General features: G+C 41.8%; 1 protein-coding gene across 33 annotated transcripts in view; it reads left to right on the top strand.

Annotated features, from left to right (window-relative positions):
* Window positions 1-27,459, top strand: part of tou (bromodomain adjacent to zinc finger domain 2B toutatis) — a 1,094,933-nt gene that overhangs the window by 685,019 nt on the left and 382,455 nt on the right. For all 33 annotated transcript variants that reach the window (XM_071667361.1, XM_071667356.1, XM_071667362.1 and 30 more), the window contains one exon: window positions 25,275-25,453. In XM_071667361.1, coding sequence (XP_071523462.1) covers window positions 25,275-25,453 — 179 coding nt within the window. The remainder of the gene's footprint in view (window positions 1-25,274; window positions 25,454-27,459) is intronic.

The raw sequence follows: 27,459 nt of genomic DNA, 5'->3' as shown, positions 1-27,459 counted from the left end.
TTTAAGAATATATGGTGTGGGAGGCAAGTTGCTAGAAGCAGTGAAAAGTTTTTATTGAGGATGTAAGGCATGTGTATGAGTAGGAAGAGAGGAAAGTGGTTGGTTCTCACTGAATGTTGCTTTGCTGCAGGGGTGCGTGATGTCTCCATGGTTGTTTAATTTGTTTATGGATGGGGTTGTTAGGGAGGTGAATGCATGAGAGGGGCAAGTATGCAGTCTGTTGTGGATGAGAGGTCTTGGGAGCCAGTTGTTGTTTGCTGATGATACAGTGCTGGTGGCTGATTCGGATGAGAAACTGGAGAAGCTGGTGGCTGAGTTTGGTAAAGTGTGTGAAACAAGAAAGCTGAGAGTAGATGTGAATAAGAGCAAGGTTATTAGGTTAGGTTTAGTAAGGTTGAAGGACAAGTCAATTGGGAGGTAAGTTTGAATGAAGAAAAACTGGAGAAAGAGAAGTGTTTTAGATATCTGGGAGTAGATTTGGTAGCGGATGGAACCATAGAAGCAGAAGTGAGTCACAAGGTGGGGCAGGGGGTGAAAGTTCTGGGAGCATTGAAAAATGTGTGGAAGTCGAGAACATTATCTCGGAAAGCAAAAATGGGTATGTTTGAAGGAATGGTGGTTCCAACAATGGTGAATGGTTGTGAGGCATGGGCTATAGATAGAGTTGTGTGGAGGAGGTTGTATGTATTGGAAATGAAATGTTTGAGGACAATATGTGGTGTGAGGTGTTTTGATTAAGTAGTGAAAGGGTGAGAGAGGTGTGGTAATAAAAAGAGTGTGGTTGACAGAGCAGAAGAAGGGGTATTGAAATGGTTTAGTCATATGGGGAGAATGAGTGATGAAAGATTGACAAAGAGGATATATGTGTCAGAGGTGGAGGGAATGAGAAGTGGGAGACAAAATTGGAGATGGAAGGATGGAGTGAAAATGATTTTGAGCGATATGGGTCTGAACATGCAGGAGGGTGAAAGGCGTGCAAGGAATAGAATGAATTAGAATGATGTGGTTTACCAGGGTTGACATGCTGTCAATGGCATGTGAAGCTTCTGGGGTAAACCATGGAAAGCAAAATGAATTTGTTGTTTTTATAGGGACACCAGTGAAAGTGGAAACATACAATTATAGAGAATTCGAGGCTTTTTTTAAAGCAGAATTGAGAGGATGGAAACATGAATATTTTTAAAGGTTGAAAGAACTGAAACTCTGTTGCATGGCAATAAATTGAAGGTGTCTAACTTATGTAATCTAAAAGCCTCTGAACAAGAAAGATATAGAGTTGTTGGAGAGTTATCAAATCTGCTAGAAGATATCAAACAAAAGTATATTAATACCTTAGAAGTAAGTTTGAATGAGAGTTGAATATACTACTTGGAAAAGTAAGAAATACACAAAGAACAAATTCAGAAACATTAACGAAAAATGACAGTTGAAATTAGTACTACGTGAACTCAGAATTGATAACCACACAACAGCAGAGAGGTATAGTCTCATTCCCCAGGCAAGCATGTCTGTGAGCACCAAGTTTTAACCCTCTTATTATGGCAAAGTCTTGTCACACACACACACACACACACACACACACACACACACACACTCACTCACTCACTCACTCACTCACTCACTCACTCACTCACTCACTCACTCACTCACACACACACACACACACACACACACACACACACACACACACACACACACACACACTCTCTCTCTCTCTCTCTCTCTCTCTCTCTCTCTCTCTCTCTCTCTCTCTCTCTCTCTCTCTCTCTTGTTAAGGCCTAATCTGTTGCAAGTTGGCATATCTGCAGGAACTCTTAGGTCACCTTGATGTAATACTTAGTTGTTCCTGCTCCACACTATACCTATCCCACCTATATGAGCGAGTTCATCCGAGACTTCCTCTTCAGGGAACACGATAAGTTTATTCCTGTGTGATTCGTTTGAGAAGCTGAATGTATAAATTACATATAGAAGAAAACATGGAATGAGTGGAGTTATACAGAACATTGACAAGAACCTGAAGTTATGATTTACATACATTTACAAAGCAAAAAAAGGGGAAATCAGAGATTGAACCCTTTTCAATGGGTATAAAGTACAAAGTTGACTCAGGAAATTTACATGATGGTAATTGAACAATATATGTCAGTATTCAGCTAAAAATGCAAAGATAAACTAGATGATGAGCTATTTAACCAACATGATGACTACAGTTAGAAAAGACTCCTAGATCTGATTTTTGTTTTGCTCCTTATCAACATCCTTTTTCACTGTTTACATAGTGTTATCAGTGTATTATTTCTTAATTTGTTGGCTCAGATTTGCTTTTGTTAACCCCTTTTATCCTGTCATACCAATTAGAATCTCCAGATGATGTATGATTCAAAATCTTATCTAGAGAAGTCACTTGGAACTTAAAATCACGGATAGAAAAAATTTAACACTTCATAGAAACTCCTATCCCTGGGGATAGGGAAGAAAGTTACTTCCCATGCGTTCCCCACGTGACAAGAAGGCGACTAAAGGGGACGGGAGCGGGTAACTAGAAACCCTCCCCTCCTTGTATCTTAACTTTCTAAAAGGGGAAACAGAAGGAGTCACACGGGGAGTGCTCATCCTCCTCGAAGGCTCAGAGTGGGGTGTCTAAATGTGTGTGGATATAACCAAAATGAGAAAAAAGGAGAGATAGGTAGTATGTTTGAGGAAAGGAACCTGGATGATTTGGCGCTGAGTGAAACGAAGCTCAAGGGTAAAGGGGAAGAGTGGTTTGGGAATGTTGTGGGAGTAGAGTCAGGGGTTGGTGAGAGGACAAGCAAAGGAAGGAGTAGCACTACTCCTGAAACAGGAGTTGTGGGAGTATGTGATAGAGTGTAAGAAAGTAAACTCTAGATTGATAAGGGGGTAAAACTGAAAGTGGATGGAGAGAGTGGGGTGATTATTAGTGCCTATGCACCTGGGCATGAGAAGAAAGAAAGATCATGATAGGCAGGTGTTTTGGGAGCAGCTGAGTGAGTGTGTTAGCACTTTTGATGCAAGAGACCAGGTTATAGTGATGGGTGATTTGAATGCAAAGGTGAGTAATGTGGCAGTTGAGGGAATAATTGGTGTACATGTGGTGTTCAGTGTTGTAAATGGAAATGGTGAAGAGCTTGCTGATCTTTGTGCTGAAAAAGACTGGTGATTGGGAATACCCGGTTTGAAAAGAGAGATATACATAAGTATACGTATGTAAGTAGGAGAGATAGCTAGAGAGCATGATTGGGTTACGTGTTAATTGATAGGCGAGTGAAAGAGAGATTTTTGGATTTTAAAGTGCTGAGAGGTGCAACTGGAGGGATGTCTGATCATTATCTTGTGGAGGCGAAGGTGAAGATTTGTAGAGGTTTACAGACAAGAAGAGAGAATGTTGGGGTGAAGAGAGTGGTGAGAGTAAGTGAGCTTGGGAAGGAGACTTGTGTGAGGAAGTACCAGTAGAGATTGAGTGTTGAATGGAAAAAGGTGAGAACAAAGGAGGTAAAGGGTGTGGGGGAGGAATGGGATGTATTTAGGGAAGCAGTGATGGCTTGCGCAGAAGATGCTTGTGGCATGAAAAGCGTGGGAGGTGGACAGATTGGAAAGGGTATTGAGTGGTGGGATGAAGAAGTAAGAATATTAGTGAAAGAGAAGAAAGAGGCATTTGGACGAGTTTTGCAGGGAAATAGTGAAAATGACTTGGAGATGTGTGAAAGAAAGAGGCAGGAGGTCAAGAGAAAGGTGCAAGAGGTGAAAAAGAGGGCAAATGAGATTCGGGGTGAGAGAGAGAGAGTATCATTAAATTTTTGGGAGGATAAAAAGATGTTTTAGAAGGAGGTAAATAAAGTGCATAAGACAAGAGAACAACTGGGAACATCGGTGAAGAGGGCTAATGGGGAGGTAATAACAAGTAGTGGTGATGTGGGAAGGAGATGGAGTGAGTATTTTGAAGGCTTGTTGAATGTGTTAGATAATAGAGTGGCAGATATAGGGGTGTTTTGGTCGAGATGGTGTGTGAAGTGAGAGGGTCACGGAGAATGGTTTGGTAAACGGAGAAGAGGTAGTGAAAGCTTTGCGGAAGATGAAAGCTGGCAAGGTGGTGGGTTTGGATGGTATTGTAGTGGAATTTATTAAAAAAGGGATGACTGTGTTGTTGACTGGTTGGTGAGGATATTTAATGTATGTATGGCTCATGGTGAATTGCCTGAGGATTGGTGGAATGCATGCATAGTGCCATTGTACAAAAGCAAAGGGGATAAAGGTGAGTGTTTACAGAGGTATAAGTTTGTTGAGTATTCCTGGGAAATTATATAGGAGGGTATTGATTGAGAGGGTGAAAGCATGTACAGAGCATCAGATTGGGGAAAAGCAGTGTGATTTCAGAAGTGGCAGAGGATGTGTGGATCAGGTGTTTGCTTTGAAGAAAGTAAGTGGGAAATACTTAGAAAAGCAGATGGATTTGTATGTAGCATATATGGATCTGGAGAAGGCACATGATAGAGTTGATAGAGATGCTCTGTGGAAGGTATTTAAGAATATATGGTGTGGGAGGCAAGTTGCTAGAAGCAGTGAAAAGTTTTTATTGAGGATGTAAGGCATGTGTATGAGTAGGAAGAGAGGAAAGTGGTTGGTTCTCACTGAATGTCGGTTTGCTGCAGGGGTGCGTGATGTCTCCATGGTTGTTTAATTTGTTTATGGATGGGGTTGTTAGGGAGGTGAATGCATGAGAGGGGCAAGTATGCAGTCTGTTGTGGATGAGAGGTCTTGGGAGCCAGTTGTTGTTTGCTGATGATACAGTGCTGGTGGCTGATTCGGATGAGAAACTGGAGAAGCTGGTGGCTGAGTTTGGTAAAGTGTGTGAAACAAGAAAGCTGAGAGTAGATGTGAATAAGAGCAAGGTTATTAGGTTAGGTTTAGTAAGGTTGAAGGACAAGTCAATTGGGAGGTAAGTTTGAATGAAGAAAAACTGGAGAAAGAGAAGTGTTTTAGATATCTGGGAGTAGATTTGGTAGCGGATGGAACCATAGAAGCAGAAGTGAGTCACAAGGTGGGGCAGGGGGCGAAAGTTCTGGGAGCATTGAAAAATGTGTGGAAGTCGAGAACATTATCTCGGAAAGCAAAAATGGGTATGTTTGAAGGAATGGTGGTTCCAACAATGGTGAATGGTTGTGAGGCATGGGCTATAGATAGAGTTGTGTGGAGGAGGTTGTATGTATTGGAAATGAAATGTTTGAGGACAATATGTGGTGTGAGGTGTTTTGATTAAGTAGTGAAAGGGTGAGAGAGATGTGGTAATAAAAAGAGTGTGGTTGACAGAGCAGAAGAAGGGGTATTGAAATGGTTTAGTCATATGGGGAGAATGAGTGATGAAAGATTGACAAAGAGGATATATGTGTCAGAGGTGGAGGGAATGAGAAGTGGGAGACAAAATTGGAGATGGAAGGATGGAGTGAAAATGATTTTGAGCGATATGGGTCTGAACATGCAGGAGGGTGAAAGGCGTGCAAGGAATAGAATGAATTAGAATGATGTGGTTTACCAGGGTTGACATGCTGTCAATGGCATGTGAAGCTTCTGGGGTAAACCATGGAAAGTTTTGTGGGGCCTGGATGTGGAAAGGGAGTTGTGGTTTCGGTACATTATACATGACAGCTAGAGACTGAATGTGAATGAATGTGGCCTTTGTTGTCTTTTCCTAGTGCTACCTCGTGCACATGCCGGGTGAGGGGGTTGTCATTTCATGTGTGGCAGGGTGGCGAAGGGAAAGAATAAAGTTAGCAAATATGAATTATGTACATGTGTATATATGTACGTTTGTGTATGCATACATATGTATACGTTGAAATGTATAGGTATGTATATGTGCGTGTGTGGACGTGTATGTATATACATGTGTAAGTGGGTGGGTTGGGCCAGTCTTTTGTCTGTTTCCTTGCACTGCCTTGCCAATGCGGGAGACAGCAACAGAGTATAATAAATAAGTATAGATAGATAAATAAAAAGATGTTTTGGAAGGAGGTAAATAAGGTGCGTAAGACAAGAGAACTAATGGGAACATCGGTAAAGGGGGCTGATGGGGAAGTAACAATTAGTGGTGATGTGAGGAAATGGAGCGAGTATTTTGAAGGTATATTGAACTTGTTAGATGATAGAGTGGCAGATATAGGGTGTTTCAGTCGAGGTGGTGTGTGAAGTGAGAGGGTTAAGGAGAATGGTTTGGTAAACGGAGAAGAGGTAGTGAAAGCTTTGCAGAAGATGAAAGCCGGCAAGGCGGCAGGTTTGGATGGTATTGCAGTGGAATTTATTAATAAAGGGGGTGACTGTGTTGTTGACTAGTTGGTGAGGATATTCAATGTATGTATGGCTCATGTTGAAGTGTCTGAGGACTGGCGGATTGCATGCATAGTGCCATTGTACATAGGTAAAGGGGATAAAGGTGAGTGTTCAAATTACAGAGGTATAAGTTTGTTGAGTATTCCTGGGAAATTATATGGGAAGGTATTGATTGAGAGGATGAAGTCATCATGTACAGAGTATCAGATTGGGGAAGAGCAGTGTGATTTCAGAAGTGGCAGAGGATGTGTGGCTCTGCTGTTTTCTTTGAAGAATGTATGTGAGAAATACTTAGAAAAACAGATGGATTTGTATGTAGCATTTATGGCTCTGGAGAAGGCATATGATAGAGTTGATAGAGATGCTCTGTGGAAGGTATTAAGAGTATATGGTGTGGGAGGCAAGTTGGTAGTAGCAGTGAAAAGTTTTTATTGAGGATGTATGGCTGTGTACGAGTATGAAGAGAGGAAAGTGGTTGGTTCTCAGTGAGTCGGTTTGCAGCAGGGGTGCATGATGTCTCCATGGTTGTTTAATTTGTTTATGGATGGGGTTGTTAGGGAGGTGAATGCAAGAGTTTTGGAGAGAGGGGCAAGTATGCAGTCTGTTGTGGATGAGAGGGCTTGGGAAGTGAGTCAGTTGTTTTTCACTGTTGATACAGCGATGGTGGCTGATTCAGGTGAGAAACTGCAGAAGCTGGTGACTGGGTTTGGTAAAGAGTTTGAAAGAAGAAAGTTGAGAGTAAATGTGAATAAGAGAAAGGTTATTAGGTACAGTAGGGTTGAGGGACAAGTCACTCGGGAGGTAAGTTTGAATGGAGAGAAACTGGAGGAAGTGGAGTGTTTTAGATATCTGGGAGTGGATTTGGCAGCAGATGGAACCATGGAAGGGGAAGTGAGTCACAGGATGGAGGAGGGGGCGAAAGTTCTGGGAATGTTGAAGAATTTGTGGAAGTTGAGAATATTATCTCGGAAAGCAAAAATGGGTATGTTTGAAGGAATAGCAGTTCCAACAATGTTATATGGTTGTGAAGTGTGGGCTATAGATAGGGTTGTGCAGAGGAGGGTGGATGTGTTGGAAATGAGATGTTTGAGGACAATATGTGGTGTGAGGTGGTTTGATCAAGTAAGTGATGAAAGGATAAGAGTGTAGTTGAGAGAGCAGAAGAGGGTGTATGGAAATGGTTTGGTCGCATGGAAAGAATGAGTGAGGAAAGATTGACAAAGAGGATATATGTGTTAGAGGTGGAGGGAACGAGGAGAAGTGGGAGACCAAATTGGAGGTGGAAGGATAGAGTGAAAAAGATTTTGAGCGATCAGGGCCTGAAGAAGCAGGAGGGTGAAAGGCTTTCAAGGAATAGAGTGAATTGGAATGATGTGGTTGTACCGGAGTCGACGTGCTGTCAGTGGATTGAACCAGGGCATGTGAAGCATCAAGGATAAACCATGGAAAGTTCTGTGGGGCCTGGATGTGGAAAGGGAGCTGTGGTTTCGATGCATTAAACATGACAGCTAGAGACTGAGTGTGAACGAATATGGCCTTTGTTGTCTTTTCCTAGCACTACCTCATGTGGGGGGAGGGGGTTGTCATTTCATGTTTGTTGGGTTGGCGACGGGAATGAATAAAGGTAGCACGAATGAACTATGTACATGTGTATATATGTATATGTCTGTGTATGTATATATATGTTTACATTGAAATGTACAAGTATATATATATGCATGTGTGGACTTGTATGTATATACATGTGTTTGTGGGTGGGTTGGACCATTTTTACATCTGTTTCCTCGCTACATCGCTAATGCGGGAGAGAGTGACAAAGTATAGTATATGAATGAATAAAGGAAACCCATGAGTAGTCAAAGCAAGTGTAACTTGATCATTATTTCAGAAAACTTGATGCATCCAAAAAGTATGTAAATATAGTGTAATGAATAAGTGATGTAAAGGAAGATTGTATAGAAAGCCACATGTAAAAAGTCTGTGGTGCAAAGGGAAACATTTTACATATTCATTATATAATTACTAGGTGTCATGTTACAAACTGTCCAAAAATCTGAAGTGTGACACTGTTTGAAAATGAAAACAAATAAGTGTTTTGGTTGTTAGGTGTCAAGGCGATAACATAATGTCATATCTGCAGTGATAATACAGCAGTGCATCATCAATGAGTGTGCGAACTTCGAATATCTTTACATGTTTTATTCATTTGTTCTTCCATTTTATTTTTTTTTTTAATATGGTTGCCATTTCCTGCCTAAGTTAGGTGTGTTCAGATCCACCTCATTGTTAAGACCTAAGTATTGTTTTGAATTTTTTGCAAACCCTTGTACTATGGAATTCCCAAATTGTAGGGGCTTAGAAGTTTCAGGATCTAGAAAGGTATTTAGTATGAGTAACATTGGGCTAGGGGTGAAATTGATAAAAGACTGTGTGATGATGTGAACCTATGAAATAATGGTTATGGATATATTTATGAATAGCTTTATCTAAGTGTGAAAGTAATTGGGAGTAATTCATCTTGACACTTAAGAGATGAAATTGATGAAAATCATTAAGAATTATATTTGTAAGAGGGTATAACAGGTGGAATCATAAGGTATACCATGACTGAGGTATCAGAATGAAACTGCAAGAGTCACCTGGAATCATGAGGTGTACCATGACTGAGGCATCAGAATGGAACTGCAAGAGTTACCCAGCTTGAAAATGGGATTTAATACATTAGATATAGAGAAGTAGATTAATGTGATTGTCTTGCGTTGAATTACGATTTATTCGGTCTTCAAGAATACCATATCAGTAAATGGTCCTTTATTGATATACCAATTTTGTAAGTTTTCTAATGTAAACATATTTTGCTTACAAGTACTTGCACATCAAACAAGTATTAATCTTCAGCTTGGCAGTATCGTTTTAAGTTGAATGAAAGGAGCACAGTCTCTTTGAGGACCCTTCTCACTCTATGGAGTTCATTATTACCCTAATCTTGTGTAGAGTGCACCTTTGAAGCTGCAGGAACCCTGTGAAAGGAGTTCAGGAGTTGCATAGTAATGATAATTATCTTGGTTATGTAAGTTATAGATGATTTTTTTGTATGAGATTTTGTACCTCAGGAATTTGTGTTATTTCAGTCCTTGAAAAATGTTTATGTTAAAAGAAGCTTTCATTCATAAATACAGATTCATCAGTGTGAAATTATTGATATAAATTGATAATATATGTAAATGTTTCTTTCCATTCTAGTTCAGTGTTTCTTGCTTGGCATGGTAGCACCAGGCACAGTTAAAGAATGACCTCCTTTAATCATATACTCTTTAACTGTCTCACTGAAACAAATGCACCCTATCCATAGCCAAACTCACAGTCCTTTTCATGGTTTATGTTTTTTTTTTTTTTTTTTTTTTTTTTGCCGCTGTCTCCCGCGTTTGCGAGGTAGCGCAAGGAAACAGACGAAAGAAATGGCCCAACCCACCCCCATACACATGTATATACATACGTCCACACACGCAAATATACATTCCTACACAGCTTTCCATGGTTTACCCCAGACGCTTCACATGCCTTGATTCAATCCACTGACAGCACGTCAACCCCGGTATACCACATCGCTCCAATTCACTCTATTCCTTGCCCTCCTTTCACCCTCCTGCATGTTCAGGCCCCGATCACACAAAATCTTTTTCACTCCATCTTTCCACCTCCAATTTGGTCTCCCTCTTCTCCTCGTTCCCTCCACCTCCGACACATATATCCTCTTGGTCAATCTTTCCTCACTCATTCTCTCCATGTGACCAAACCATTTCAAAACACCCTCTTCTGCTCTCTCAACCACGCTCTTTTTATTTCCACACCTCTCTCTTACCCTTATGTTACTTACTCGATCAAACCACCTCACACCACACATTGTCCTCAAACATCTCATTTCCAGCACATCCATCCTCCTGCGCACAACTCTATCCATAGTCCACGCCTCGCAACCATACAACATTGTTGGAACCACTATTCCTTCAAACATACCCATTTTTGCTTTCCGAGATAATGTTCTCGACTTCCACACATTCTTCAAGGCTCCCAGAATTTTCGCCCCCTCCCCCACCCTATGATCCACTTCCGCTTCCATGTTTCCATCCGCTGCCAGATCCACTCCCAGATATCTAAAACACTTCACTTCCTCCAGTTTTTCTCCATTCAAACTCACCTCCCAGTTGACTTGACCCTCAACCCTACTCTACCTAATAACCTTGCTCTTATTCACATTTACTCTTAACTTTCTTCTTTCACACACTTTACCAAACTCAGTCACCAGCTTCTGCAGTTTCTCACATGAATCAGCCACCAGCGCTGTATCATCAGCGAACAACAACTGACTCACTTCCCAAGCTCTCTCATCCCCAACAGACTTCATACTTGCCCCTCTTTCCAAAACTCTTGCATTCACCTCCCTAACAACCCCATCCATAAACAAATTAAACAACCATGGAGACATCACACACCCCTGCCGCAAACCTACATTCACTGAGAACCAATCACTTTCCTCTCTTCCTACACGTACACATGCCTTACATCCTCGATAAAAACTTTTCACTGCTTCTAACAACTTGCCTCCCACACCATATATTCTTAATACCTTCCACAGAGCATCTCTATCAACTCTATCATATGCCTTCTCCAGATCCATAAATGCTACATACAAATCCATTTGCTTTTCTAAGTATTTCTCACATACATTCTTCAAAGCAAACACCTGATCCACACATCCTCTACCACTTCTGAAACCACACTGCTCTTCCCCAATCTGATGCTCTGTACATGCCTTCACCCTCTCAATCAATACCCTCCCATATAATTTGCCAGGAATACTCAACAAACTTATACCTCTGTAATTTGAGCACTCACTCTTATCCCCTTTGCCTTTGTACAATGGCACTATGCACGCATTCCGCCAATCCTCAGGCACCTCACCATGAGTCATACATACATTAAATAACCTTACCAACCAGTCAACAATACAGTCACCCCCTTTTTTAATAAATTCCACTGCAATACCATCCAAACCTGCTGCCTTGCCAGCTTTCATCTTCTGCAAAGCTTTTACTACCTCTTCTCTGTTTACCAAATCATTTTCCCTAACCCTCGCACTTTGCACACCACCTCGACCAAAACACCCTATATCTGCCACTCTATCATCAAACACATTCAACAAACCTTCAAAATACTCACTCCATCTCCTTCTCACATCACCACTACTTGTTATCACCTCCCCATTTGCGCCCTTCACTGAAGTTCCCATTTGCTCCCTTGTCTTACGCACTTTATTTACCTCCTTCCAGAACATCTTTTTATTCTCCCCAAAATTTAATGATACTCTCTCACCCCAACTCTCATTTGCCCTTTTTTTCACCTCTTGCACCTTTCTCTTGACCTCCTGTCTCTTTCTTTTATACGTCTCCCACTCAATTGCATTTTTTCCCTGCAAAAATCGTCCAAATGCCTCTCTCTTCTCTTTCACTAATACTCTTACTTCTTCATCCCACCACTCACTACCCTTTCTAATCAACCCACCTCCCACTCTTCTCATGCCACAAGCATCTTTTGCGCAATCCATCACTGATTCCCTAAATACATCCCATTCCTCCCCCACTCCCCTTACTTCCATTGTTCTCACCTTTTTCCATTCTGGTTTATGTATAGATATGAAAAAGTATTAACTAAAAGTTACTGTCTCCCAGCTGTAGGTTATAATGATACATTCTTTTTTTCTTACCTTTTTTTAACCACTGTTTCCTGCGTCAGCGAGGTAACTCAAGGAAACAGACAAAGAATGGCCCAACCACCCACATACACACACACACACATATATATATATATATATATATATATATATATATATATATATATATATATATATATATATATATTTTTTTTTTTTATTGCTGCTGTCTCCCGCGTTTGCGAGGTAGCGCAAGGAAAGAGACGAAAGAAATGGCCCAATCCACCCCCATACACATGCCTTGATTCAATCCACTGACAGCACGTCAACCCCGGTATACCACATCGCTCCAATTCACTCTATTCTTTGCCCTCCTTTCACCCTCCTGCATGTTCAGGCCCCGATCACACAAAATCTTTTTCACTCCATCTTTCCACCTCCAATTTGGTCTCCCTCTTCTCCTCGTTCCCTCCACCTCCGACACATATATCCTCTTGGTCAATCTTTCCTCACTCATTCTCTCCATGTGACCAAATAATTTCAAAACACCCTCTTCTGCTCTCTCAACCACGCTCTTTTTATTTCCACACATCTCTCTTACCCTTACGTTACTTACTCGATCAAACCACCTCACACCACACATTGTCCTCAGACATCTCATTTCCAGCACATCCATCCTCCTGCGCACAACTCTATCCATAGTCCACGCCATACAACATTGTTGGAACCACTATTTCTTCAAACATACCCATTTTTGCTTTCCGAGATAATGTTCTCGACTTCCACACATTCTTCAAGGCTCCCAGAATTTTCGCCCCCTCCCCCACCCTATGATCCACTTCCACTTCCATGGTTCCATCCGCTGCCAGATCCACTCCCAGATATCTAAAACACTTCACTTCCTCCAGTTTTTCTCCATTCAAACTCACCTCCCAATTGAATTGACCCTCAACCCTACTGTACCTAATAACCTTGCTCTTATTCACATTTACTCTTAACTTTCTTCTTTCACACACTTTACCAAACTCAGTCACCAGCTTCTGCAGTTTCTCACATGAATCAGCCACCAGCGCTGTATCATCAGCGAACAACAACTGACTCACTTCCCAAGCTCTCTCATCCCCAACAGACTTCATACTTGCCCCTCTTTCCAAAACTCTTGCATTCACCTCCCTAACAACCCCATCCATAAACAAATTAAACAACCATGGAGACATCACACACCCCTGCCGCAAACCTACATTCACTGAGAACCAATCACTTTCCTCTCTTCCTACACGTACACATGCCTTACATCCTCGATAAAAACTTTTCACTGCTTCTAACAACTTGCCTCCCACACCATATATTCTTAATACCTTCCACAGAGCATCTCTATCAACTCTATCATATGCCTTCTCCAGATCCATAAATGCTACATACAAATCCATTTGCTTTTCTAAGTATATCTCACATACATTCTTCAAAGCAAACACCTGATCCACACATCCTCTACCACTTCTGAAACCACACTGCTCTTCCCCAATCTGATGCTCTGTACATGCCTTCACCCTCTCAATCAATACCCTCCCATATAATTTACCAGGAATACTCAACAAACTTATACCTCTGTAATTTGAGCACTCACTCTTATCACCTTTGCCTTTGTACAATGGCACTATGCACGCATTCCGCCAATCCTCAGGCACCTCACCATGAGTCATACATACATTAAATGACCTTACCAACCAGTCAACAATACAGTCACCCCCTTTTTTAATAAATTCCACTGTAATACTATCCAAACCTGCTGCCTTGCCGGCTTTCATCTTCCGCAAAGCTTTTACTACCTCTTCTCTGTTTACCAACTCATATATTTATGTATTTATTTTGCTTTGTCGCTGTCTCCCACGTTAGCAAGGTAGCACAAGGAAACAGACGAAAGAATGGCCCAACCCACCCACATACACATGTATATACATACACGTCCACACACGCAAATATACATACCTATACTTCTCAACATATACATATTTATACACACACAGACATATACATATATACACATATGCATACTTCATACTGGCTGCCCTTATTCATTCCCATCACCACCCTGCCACACATGAAATAAAAAAACCCTCTCCCCCCTCATGTGTGCAAGGTAGTGCTAGGAAAAGACAACAAAGGCCACATTCGTTCACACTCAGTCTCTAGCTGTCATGTAATAATACACCGAAACCACAGCTCCCTTTCCACATTCAGGCCCCACAGAACTTTCCATGGTTTACCCCAGACGCTTCACATGCCCTGGTTCAATCCATTGACAGCACGTCAACCCCGGTATACCACATCGTGCCAATTCACTCTATTCCTTGCATGCCTTTCGCCCTCCTGCATGATCAGGCCCCGATCACTCAAAATCTTTTTCACTCTATCTTTCCACCACCAATTTGGTCTCCCACTTCTCGTTCCCTCCACCTCTGACACATATATCCTCCTGGTCAATCTTTCCTCACTCATTCTCTCCATGTGACCAAACAATTTCAAAATATCCTTTTCTGCTCTCTCAACCATGCTCTTTTTATTACCACACATCTCTCTTACCCTATTATTACTTACTCGATCAAACCACCTCACACCACATATTGTCCTCAAACATCTCAATTCCAGCATATCCACCCTCCTCTGCACAACTCTATCTATAGCCCACGCCTCGCAACCATATAACATTGTTGGAACCGCTATTCCTTCAAACATACCATTTTTGCTTTCCGAGATAATGTTCTCGACTTCCACACATTCTTCAACGCTCCCAGAATTTTCGCCCCCTACCCTACCCTATGATTCACTTACACTTCCATGGTTCCATCTGCTGCCAATTCCACTCCCAGATATCTAAACCACTTCACTTCCTCTAGTTTTTCTCCATTCAAACTTACCTCCTAATTGACTTGTCCCTCAACCCTACTGTACCTTGCTCTTATTCACATTTACTCTCAGCTTTCTTCTTTCACACACTTTACCAAACTCAGTCACCAGCTTCTGCAGTTTCTCACATGAATCAGCCACCACTGCTCTATCATCAGCGAACAACAACTGACTCACTTCCCAAGCTCTGTCATCCACAACAGACTTCATACTTGCCCCTTTTTCCAAAACTCTTGCATTCACCTCCCTAACAACCCCATCCATAAACAAATTAAACAACCAAGGAGACATCACACACCCCTTCCGCAAACCTACATTCACTGAGAACCAATCACTTTCTTCTCTTCCTACACGTACACATACCTTCCATCCTCGATAAAAACTTTTCACTGCTTCTAACAACTTGCCTCCTACTCCATATATTCTTAATACCTTCCACAGAGCATCTCTATCAGCTCTATCATATGCCTTCTCCCGATCCATAAATGCTACATACAAATCCATTTGCTTTTCTAAGTATTTCTCACATACATTTTTCAAAGCAAACACCTGATCCACACATCCTCTACCACTTCTGAAACCACGCTGCTCTTCCCCAATCTGATGCTCTGTACATGCCTTCACCCTCTCAATCAATACCCTCCCATATAATTTACCAGGAATACTCACCAAACTTATACCTCTGTAATTTGAGCATTCACTTTTATCCCCTTTGCCTTTGCACAATGGCACTATGCAAGCATTCTGCCAATCCTCAGGCACCTCACCATGAGTCTTACATACATTAAATAACCTTAGGAACCAGTCAACAATACAGTCACCCCCTTTTTTAATAAGCAAAGCTTTTACTACCTCTTCTCTGGTTACCAAATCATTCTCCCTAACTCTCTCACTTTGCACACCACCCCAACCAAAACACCCTGTATCTGCCACTCTATCATCAAACACATTCAACAAATCTTCAAAATACTCATTGCATCTCCTTCTCACATTACCACTACTTGTCATCACCTCCCCATTAGCCCCCTTCACTAAAGTTCCCATTGATTCCCTTTTCTTACGTGCTGGAAATGAGATGTTTGAGGACAATGTGTGGTGTGAGGTGGTTTGATCGAGTGAGTAACTTTAGGGTAAGAGAGATGTGTGGAAATAAAAAGAGCGTGGTTGAGAGAGCAGAAGAGGGTGTTTTGAAGTGGTTTGGGCACATGGAGAGGATGAGTGAGGAAAGATTGACCAAGAGGATATATGTGTCGGAGGTGGAGGGAACGAGGAGAAGAGGGAGACCAAATTGGAGGTGGAAAGATGGAGTGAAAAAGATTTTGTGTGATCGGGGCCTGAACATGCAGGAGGGTGAAAGGAGGGCAAGGAATAGAGTGAATTGGAGCGATGTGGTATACCGGGGTTGACGTGCTGTCAGTGGATTGAATCAAGGCATGTGAAGCGTCTGGGGTAAACCATGGAAAGCTGTGTAGGTATGTATATTTGCGTGTGTGGACGTATGTATATACATGTGTATGGGGGTGGGTTGGGCCATTTCTTTCGTCTGTTTCCTTGCGCTACCTCGCAAACGCGGGAGACAGCGATAAAGTATAATAATAATAAATAAAATATATATATATATATATATATATATATATATATATATATATATATATATATATATATATATATATATATATTTATACCCCTGGGGATAGGGGAGAAAGAATACTTCCCACGTATTCCCTACGTGTCGTAGAAGGCGACTAAAAGGGGAGGGAGCGGGGGGCTGGAAATCCTCCCCTCTTGTTTTTATTTTTTTTTTAATTTTCCAAAAGAAGGAACAGAGAAGGGGGCCAGGTGAGGATATTCCCTCAGAGGCCCAGTCCTCTGTTCTTAATGCTACCTTGCTAACGCAGGAAATGGCGAATAGTTTGAAAAAAAAAAAAAAATATATATATATATATTTTTTTTTTTTTTATATATACTTTGTCGCTGTCTCCCGCGTTTGCAAGGTAGCGCAAGGAAACAGACGAAAGAAATGGCCCAACCCCCCCCATACACATGTATATACATACGTCCACACACGCAAATATACATACCTACACAGCTTTCCATGGTTTACCCCAGACGCTTCACATGCCTTGATTCAATCCACTGACAGCACGTCAACCCCGGTATACCACATCGCTCCAATTCACTCTATTCCTTGCCCTCCTTTCACCCTCCTGCGTGTTCAGGCCCCGATCACACAAAATCTTTTTCACTCCATCTTTCCACCTCCAATTTGGTCTCCCACTTCTCGTTCCCTCCACCTCGGACACATATATCCTCTTGGTCAATCTTTCCTCACTCATCTCTCCATGTGCCCAAACCACTTCAAAACACCCTCTTCTGCTCTCTCAACCACGCTCTTTTTATTTCCACACATCTCTCTTACCCTTATGTTACTTACTCATCAAACCAGCTCACACCACACATTCTAAAATGGGAAATATATATATATATATATATATATATATATATATATATATATATATATATATATATATATATATACATATTTTGCTTTGTCACTGTCTCCCACGTTAGCGAGGTAGCGAAAGGAAACAGACGAAAGAATGGCCCAACCCACCCACATACACATGTATATACATACACGTCCACACAAGCAAATATACATACCTATATATCTCAACGCACACATATATGCAACCACCCACATACACACACACACACACACACACACACACATATATATATATATATATATATATATATATATATATATATATATATATATATAATTTTTTTTTTTTTTTATACTTTGTCGCTGTCTCCCGCGTTTGCGAGGTAGCGCAAGGAAACAGACGAAAGAAATGGCCCAACCCCCCCCCATACACATGTATATACATACGTCCACACACGCAAATATACATACCTACACAGCTTTCCATGGTTTACCCCAGACGCTTCACATGCCTTGATTCAATCCACTGACAGCACGTCAACCCCGGTATACCACATCGCTCCAATTCACTCTATTCCTTGCCCTCCTTTCACCCTCCTGCATGTTCAGGCCCCGATCACACAAAATCTTTTTCACTCCATCTTTCCACCTCCAATTTGGTCTCCCTCTTCTCCTCGTTCCCTCCACCTCCGACACATATATCCTCTTGGTCAATCTTTCCTCACTCATTCTCTCCATGTGCCCAAACCACTTCAAAACACCCTCTTCTGCTCTCTCAACCACGCTCTTTTTATTTCCACACATCTCTCTTACCCTTACGTTACTCACTCGATCAAACCACCTCACACCACACATTGTCCTCAAACATCTCATTTCCAGCACATCCATCCTCCTGCGCACAACTCTATCCATAGCCCACGCCTCGCAACCATACAACATTGTTGGAACCACTATTCCTTCAAACATACCCATTTTTGCTTTCCGAGATAATGTTCTCGACTTCCACACATTCTTCAAGGCCCCCAGAATTTTCGCCCCCTCCCCCACCCTATGATCCACTTCCGCTTCCATGGTTCCATCCGCTGCCAGATCCACTCCCAGATATCTAAAACACTTCACTTCCTCCAGTTTTTCTCCATTCAAACTCACCTCCCAATTGCCTTGACCCTCAACCCTACTGTACCTAATAACCTTGCTCTTATTCACATTTACTCTTAACTTTCTTCTTCCACACACTTTACCAAACTCAGTCACCAGCTTCTGCAGTTTCTCACATGAATCAGCCACCAGCGCTGTATCATCAGCGAACAACAACTGACTCACTTCCCAAGCTCTCTCATCCCCAACAGACTTCATACTTGCCCCTCTTTCCAAAACTCTTGCATTTACCTCCCTAACAACCCCATCCATAAACAAATTGAACAACCATGGAGACATCACACACCCCTGCCGCAAACCTACATTCACTGAGAACCAATCACTTTCCTCTCTTCCTACACGTACACATGCCTTACATCCTCGATAAAAACTTTTCACTGCTTCTAACAACTTTCCTCCCACACCATATATTCTTAATACCTTCCACAGAGCATCTCTATCAACTCTATCATATATATATATATATATATATATATATATATATATATATATATATATATATATATATATATATATATTCATGAGAGGCAAGTGTTTTTGGAGCAGCTGAATGAGTGTGTTAGTGGTTTTGATGCACGAGACCGGGTTATAGTGATGGGTGCTTTGGATGCAAAGGTGAGTAATGTGGCAGTTGAGGGAATAATTGGTATACATGGAGTGTTCAGTGTTGTAAATGGAAATGGTGAAGAGCTTGTAGATTTATGTGCTGAAAAAGGACAGGTGATTGGGAATACCTGGTTTAAAAAGCGAGATATACATAAGTATATGTATGTAAGTAGGAGAGATGGCCAGAGAGCTTTATTGGATTACGTGTTAATTGACAGGTGCGCGAAACAGAGACTTTTGGATGTTAATGTGCTGAGAGGTGCAACTGGAGGGATGTCTGATCATTATCTTGTGGAGGCTAAGGTGAAGATTTGTATGGGTTTTCAGAAAAGAAGAGTGAATGTTGGGGTGAAGAGGGTGGTGAGAGTAAGTGAACTTGGGAAGGAGACTTGTGTGAGGAAGTACCAGGAGAGACTGAGTACAGAATGGAAAAAGATGAGAACATTGGAAATAAGGGGAGTGGGGGAGGAATGGGATGTATTTAGGGAATCAGTGATGGATTGCGCAAAAGATGCTTGTGGCATGTGAAGAGTGGGAGGTGGGTTGATTAGAAAGGGTAGTGAGTGGTGGGATGAAGAAGTAAGATTATTAGTGAAAGAAAAGAGAGAGGCATTTGGACGATTTTTGCAGGGAAAAAATGCAATTGAGTGGGAGATGTATAAAAGAAAGAGACAGGAGGTCAAGAGAAAGGTGCAAGAGGTGAAAAAGAGGGCAAATGAGAGTTGGGGTGAGAGAGTATCATTAAATTTTAGGAAGAATAAAAAGATGTTCTGGAAGGAGGTAAATAAAGTGCGTAAGACAAGGGAGCAAATGGGAACTTCAGTGAAGGGCGCAAATGGGGAGGTGATAACAAGTAGTGGTGATGTGAGGAGATGGAGTGAGTATTTTGAAGGTTTGTTGAATGTGTTTGATGATAGATTGGCAGATATAGGGTGTTTTGGTCGATGTGGTGTGCAAAGTGAGAGGGTTAGGGAAAATGATTTTGTAAAGAGAGAAGAGGTAGTAAAAGTTTTGCGGAAGATGAAAGCCGGCAAGGCAGCAGGTTTGGATGGTATTGCAGTGGAATTTATTAAAAAAGGGGGTGACTGTTTTATTGACTGGTTGGTAAGGTTATTTAATGTATGTATGACTCATGGTTAGGTACAGAGGAGAGTGGATGTGCTGGAAATGAGATGTTTGAGGACAATATGTGGTGTGCGGTGGTTTGATCGAGTAAGTAATAAGGGAGATGGGTAGTAGTAGTAAGAGAGATGTGTAGTAGTAGTAAGAGAGATGTGTGGTAATAAAAAGTTTGGTTGAGAGAGCAGACGAGGGTGTTTTGAAATGGTTTGGTCACATGGAGAGAATGAGTGAGGAAAGATTGACAAAGAGGATATATGTGTTGGAGGTGGAGGGAACGAGGAGAAGTGGGAGACCAAATTATAGGTGGAAAGATTGAGTGAAAAAGATTTTGAGTGATCGGGGCCTGAACATGCAGGAGGGTGAAAGGCGTGCAAGGAATATAGTGAATTGGAACGATGTGGTATACTGGGGTTGAAAGTTCTGTGGGGCCTGGATGTGGAAAGGGAGCTGTGGTTTCGGTGCATTATTACATGACAGCTAGAGACTGAGTGTGAACGAGTGTGGTCTTTGTTGTCTTTTCCTAGCACTGCCCCGCACACATGAGGGGGGAGGGTTTTTTTTTTTTTTTCGTGTGTGGCGGGGTGGCGATGGGAATCAATAAAGGCAGACAGTATGAATTATGTACATGTGCATATATGTATATGTCTGTGTGTGTATATATATATGTATACGTTGAGAAGTATAGGTATGTAAATTTGCATGTGTGGACGTGTATGTATATACATGTGTATGTGGGTGGGTTGGGCCATTCTTTTGTCTGATTCCTTGTGCTACCTTACAAACGCGGGAGACAGTGACCAAGCAAAACAAATACATAAATAAATATATATATATTTTTTTTTTTTTTTGCTTTGTCGCTGTCTCCCGCGTTTGCGAGGTAGCGCAAGGAAACAAACAAAAGAAATGGCCCAACCCACCCCCATACACATGTATATACATACGTCCACACACGCAAATATACATACCTACACAGCTTTCCATGGTTTACCCCAGACGCTTCACATGCCCTGATTCAATCCACTGACAGCACGTCAACCCCGTTATACCACATCGATCCAATTCACTCTATTCCTTGCCCTCCTTTCACCCTCCTGCATGTTCAGGCCCCGATCACACAAAATCTTTTTCACTCCATCTTTCCACCTCCAATTTGGTCTCCCACTTCTCCTCGTTCCCTCCACCTTCGACATATATATCCTCTTGGTCAATCTTTCCTCACTCATTCTCTCCATGTGCCCAAACCATTTCAAAACACCCTCTTCTGCTCTCTCAACCATGCTCTTTTTATTTCCACACATCTCTCTTACCCTTACGTTACTTACTCGATCAAACCACCTCACACCACACAGCTTTCCATGGTTTACCCCAGACGCTTCACATGCCCTGATTCAATCCACTGACAGCACGTCAACCCCGGTATACCACATCGATCCAATTCACTCTATTCCTTGCCCTCCTTTCACCCTCCTGCATGTTCAGGCCCCGATCACACAAAATCTTTTTCACTCCATCTTTCCACCTCCAATTTGGTCTCCCACTTCTCCTCGTTCCCTCCACCTCCGACACATATATTGTCTTGGTCAATCTTTCCTCACTCATTCTCTGCATGTGCCCAAACCATTTCAAAACACCCTCTTCTGCTCTCTCAACCATGCTCTTTTTATTTCCACACATCTCTCTTACCCTTATGTTACTTACTCGATCAAACCACCTCACACCACACATTGTCCTCAAACATCTCATTTCCAGCACCTCCATCCTCCTGCGCACAACTCTATCCATAGCCCACGCCTCACAACCATACAACATTGTTGGAACCACTATTCCTTCAAACATACCCATTTTTGCTTTCCGAGATAATGTTCTCGACTTCCACACATTCTTCAACGCTCCCAGAACTTTCGCCCCCTCCCCCACCCTATGATCCACTTCCGCTTCCATGGTTCCATCAGCTGCCAAATCCACTCCCAGATATGTAAAGCACTTTACTTCCTCCAGTTTTTCTCCATTCAAACTTACCTCCCAATTGACTTGTCTCTCAACCCTACTGTACCTAATAATCTTGCTCTTATTCACATTTACTCTCAGCTTTCTCCTTTCACGCACTTTACCAAACTCAGTCACCAGCTTCTGCAGTTTCTCACACGAATCAGCCACCAGTGCTGTATCATCAGCGAACAACAACTGACTCACTTCCCAAGCTCTCTCATCCACAACAGACTGCATACTTGCCCCACTTTCCAAAACTCTTGCATTCACCTCCCTAACAACCCCATCTATAAACAAATTAAACAACCATGGAAACATCACACACCCCTGCCTCAAACCTACATTCACTGAGAACCAATCACTTTCCTCTCTTCTTACACGTCCACATGCCTTACATCCTCGATAAAAACTTTTCACTGCTTCTAACAACTTGCCTCCCACACCATATATTCTTAATACCTTCCACAGAGCATCTCTATCAACTCTATCATATGCCTTCTCCAGATCCATAAATGCTACATACAAATCCATTTGCTTTTCTAAGTATTTCTCACATACATTCTTCAAAGCAAACACCTGATCCACACATCCTCTACCACTTCTGAAACCACACTGCTCTTCCCCAATCTGATGCTCTGTACATGCCTTCACCCTCTCAATCAATACCCTCCCATATAATTTACCAGGAATACTCAACAAACTTATACCTTTGTAATTTGAGCACTCACTCTTATCCCCTTTGCCTTTGTACAATGGCACTATGCACGCATTCCGCCAATCCTCAGGCACCTCACCATGAGTCATACATACATTAAATAACCTTACCAACCAGTCAATAAAACAGTCACCCCCTTTTTTAATAAATTCCACTGCAATACCATCCTAACCCGCTGCCTTGCCGGCTTTCATCTTTCGCAAAGCTTTTACTACCTCTTTTCTGTTTACCAAATCATTCTCCTTAAACCTCTCAATTTGCACACCACCTCGACCAAAACACACCCTATATCTGCCACTCTTATCATCAACCGCATTCAACAAACCTTCAAAATTCTCACTCCATCTCCTTCTCACATCACCACTACTTGTTATCACCTCACCATTAGCCCCCTTCACTGAAGTTCCCATTTGTTCCCTTGTCTTACGCACTTTATTTACCTCCTTCCAAAACATCTTTTTATTCTTCCTAAAATTTAATGATACTCTCTCACCCCAACTCTCATATGCCCTCTTTTTCACCTCTTGCACCTTTCTTTTGACCTCCTGCCTCTTTCTTTTATACATCTCCCACTCAATTGCATTATTTCCCTGCAAAAATCGTCCAAATGCCTCTCTCTTCTCTTTCACTAATAATCTTACTTCTTCATCCCACCACTCACTACCCTTTCTAATCTGCCCACCTCCCACACTTCTCATGCCACAAGCATCTTTTGCGCAATCCATTACTGCTTCCCCTAAATACATCCCATTCCTCCCCCACTCCCCTTACCTCCTGTGTTCTCACCTTTTTCCATTCTGTACTCAGTCTTTCCTGGTACTTCCTCACACAAGTCTCCTTCCCAAGTTCACTTGCTCTCACCACTCTCTTCACCCCAACATTCTCTCTTCTTTTTTGAAAACCTCTACAAATCTTCACCTTCGCCTCCACAAGATAATGACAGACATCTCTCCAGTTGCACCTCTCAGCACATTAGCATCCAAAAGTCTCTCTTTCGCGTGTCTATCAATTAACACGGAATTCAACCGCTCTCTGGCCATCTCTCCTACTTACATACGTATACTTATGTATATCTCTCTTTTTAAACAGGTATTCCCAATCACCAGTCCTCTTTCAGCACATATATCTACAAGCTCTTCACCATTTCCATTTACAACACTGAACACCCCATGTATACCAATTATTCCCTCAATTGCAACATTACTTACCTTTGCATTTAAATCACCCATCACTATAACCCGATCTCGTTTATCAAAACTACTAACACACTCACTCATCTGCTCCCAAAACGTCTCTCATGATCTTTCTTCTCATGCCCAGGTGCATATGCACCAGTACTCACCCATCTCTCTCCATCCACTTGCAGTTTTACCCATATCAATCTAGAGTTTACTTTCTTACACTCCATCACATACTCCCACCACTCCTGTTTCAGGAGTAGTGCTACTCCTTCCCTTGCTCTTGTCCTCTCACTAACCCCTGACTTTACTCCCAAGACATTCCCAAACCACTCCTCCCCTTTACCCTTGAGCTTCGTTTCACTCAGAGCCAAAACATCCAGGCTCCTTTCCTCAAACATACTAGTTATCTCTCCTTTTTTCTCATCTTGGTTTCATCCACACACATTTAGACACCCCAATCTGAGCCTTCGAGGAGGATGAGCACTCCCGTGTGACTCCTGTTTCCCCTTTTAGAAAGTTAGAAATACAAGGAGGGGAGGGTTTTCAGCCCCCAAGCTCCCGTCCCCATTAGTCACTGTTTACGACACATGAGGAATGCATGGGAAGTATTCTTTCTCCCCTATATATACATACATAAACGTACATGTGTCATTATGTTTATGTAATGATACATGTATGTTTATGAATATATGATTTTTTTCTTTTTTCCTGTATACAACAGTATTACCACTGCAGATTATCTTTCATTCATTAGTAAGATCCATGTAGAGTGACCTCCTTTATGCAGTAGTATGGCCCTCATGGATTGTCTTTTATACTGCATGGCTTATTCAAGTAATTTTCCATATACAGTACCATGGTCCATGCAGAACCATCTTTACTAAGTAGGAGTATAGCTTGTTGCAGAACCTTCCCCAAATACAAGTCATATCATTCTTTCACACAAACTACCTTTGGCTTTTCACCTTATCCTTTGGCCTCATGTGTACCTGTTCTCATATTCTGTGTCACACCTATCGAATTTATTCCCAACCCTTTACATGTACTGTGATTTGACAGCATAGATAATGATTATTGTCTTTTCTTTGGCAGTACCTGGAGAAGAATGGTATTACAGAAGTAACAAGAGACAACTTCAGTTTCTCAAGCAAAATTCCAATAGGAGATTATATTGATGCTAATACTCAAAAGCCCCACACTGAGAATGAGATCCGGGAAAGAATTCAACAGATTCGTGAACAGAAAGGTTACAAACCACAAAGGAAACATGAGTGAGTAACAGTTATGTATTTTTTATGTTCTAGATGGATTGAATCCATTTGCTTTTCTAAGTATTTCTCACATACATTCTTCAAAGCAAACACCTGATCCACACATCCTCTACCACTTCTGAAACCACACTGCTCTTCCCCAATCTGATGCTCTGTACATGCCTTCACCCTCTCAATCAATAACCTCCCATATAATTTGCCAGGAATACTCAACAAACTTATACCTCTGTAATTTGAGCACTCACTCTTATCCCCTTTGCCTTTCTACAATGGCACTATGCACGCATTCCGCCAATCCTCAGGCACCTCACCATGAGTTTACCAACTGTTTACCAACTCATTTTCCCTAACCCTCGCACTTTGCACACCACCTCGACCAATGTATGTAGCATTTATGGATCTGGAGAAGGCATATGATAGAGTTGATAGAGATGCTCTGTGGAAGGTATTAAGAATATATGGTGTGGGAGGCAAGTTGTTAGAAGCTGTGAAAAGTTTTTATCGAGGATGTAAGGCATGTGTACGTGTAGGAAGAGAGGAAAGTGATTGGTTCTCAGTGAATGTAGGTTTGCGGCAGGGGTGTGTGATGTCTCCATGGTTGTTTAATTTGTTTATGGATGGGGTTGTTAGGGAGGTGAATGCAAGAGTTTTGGAAAGAGGGGCAAGTATGAAGTCTGTTGGGGATGAGAGAGCTTGGGAAGTGAGTCAGTTGTTGTTTGCTGATGATACAGCGCTGGTGGCTGATTCATGTGAGAAACTGCAGAAGCTGGTGACTGAGCTTGGTAAAGTGTGTGAAAGAAGAAAGTTAAGAGTAAATGTGAATAAGAGCAAGGTTATTAGGTACAGTAGGGTTGAGGGTCAATTCAATTGGGAGGTGAGTTTGAATGGAGAAAAACTGGAGGAAGTGAAGTGTTTTAGATATCTGGGAGTGGATCTGACAGCGGATGGAACCATGGAAGCGGAAGTGGATCATAGGGTGGGGGAGGGGGCAAAAATCCTGGGAGCCTTGAAGAATGTGTGGAAGTCGAGAACATTATCTCGGAAAGCAAAAATGGGTATGTTTGAAGGAATAGTGGTTCCAACAATGTTGTATGGTTGCGAGGCGTGGACTATGGATAGAGTTGTGCGCAGGAGGATGGATGTGCTGGAAATGAGATGTTTGAGGACAATGTGTGGTGTGAGGTGGTTTGATCGAGTAAGTAACGTAAGGGTAAGAGAGATGTGTGGAAATAAAAAGAGCGTGGTTGAGATAGCAGAAGAGGGTGTTTTGAAATGGTTTGGTCACATGGAGAGAATGAGTGAGGAAAGATTGACCAAGAGGATATATGTGTCGGAGGTGGAGGGAACGAGGAGAAGAGGGAGACCAAATTGGAGGTGGAAAGATGGAGTGAAAAAGATTTTGTGTGATCGGGGCCTGAACATGCAGGAGGGTGAAAGGAGGGCAAAGAATAGAGTGAATTGGAGCGATGTGGTATACCGGGGTTGACGTGCTGTCAGTGGATTGAATCAAGGCATGTGTATGGGGGTGGGTTGGGCCATTTCTTTCGTCTGTTTCCTTGCGCTACCTCGCAAACGCAGGAGACAGCGACAAAGCAAAAAAAAAAAAGAAAAAAAAAGATGGATTGAAGTATTTTTTGTAAAACAGGGGGAAGAAATGCACGTGTGTAAGGAAAAACCATTAATTTGATGCTATGATATGTTAGGAAATCAGTAGTCATCTGATAGTACTGTAGGAAAGGTCTGGTATGACTTGGAGAGTGAAGCAGGGTGGTTGTGTGTGCAGCATGTAGTTCACAAGATAAAGGAAGAAAAGGAAACATAAAGATGCAAAGGAACGGAATTGAAAACAGTGTTAAGAAGTGATAAAATGACTTTATGTGAAAATGGGAATTAAGCTGCAAACGTAGTCCCAAGAAATAACATAGTATTGTGGAATGGTAGGATGAAGTTAAGAATAGGTAAAGGAGATATCTAAGCAAAATCTATTTTGATTTCCATGTGATTTC

Source organism: Panulirus ornatus, chromosome 12 (genome assembly GCF_036320965.1).
Source record: "Panulirus ornatus isolate Po-2019 chromosome 12, ASM3632096v1, whole genome shotgun sequence".
Taxonomy (NCBI): Eukaryota; Metazoa; Arthropoda; class Malacostraca; order Decapoda; family Palinuridae; genus Panulirus; species Panulirus ornatus.
The sequence above is the reverse complement of the archived record's forward strand: the minus strand, read 5'-3'. Positions and strand labels throughout refer to the sequence as shown.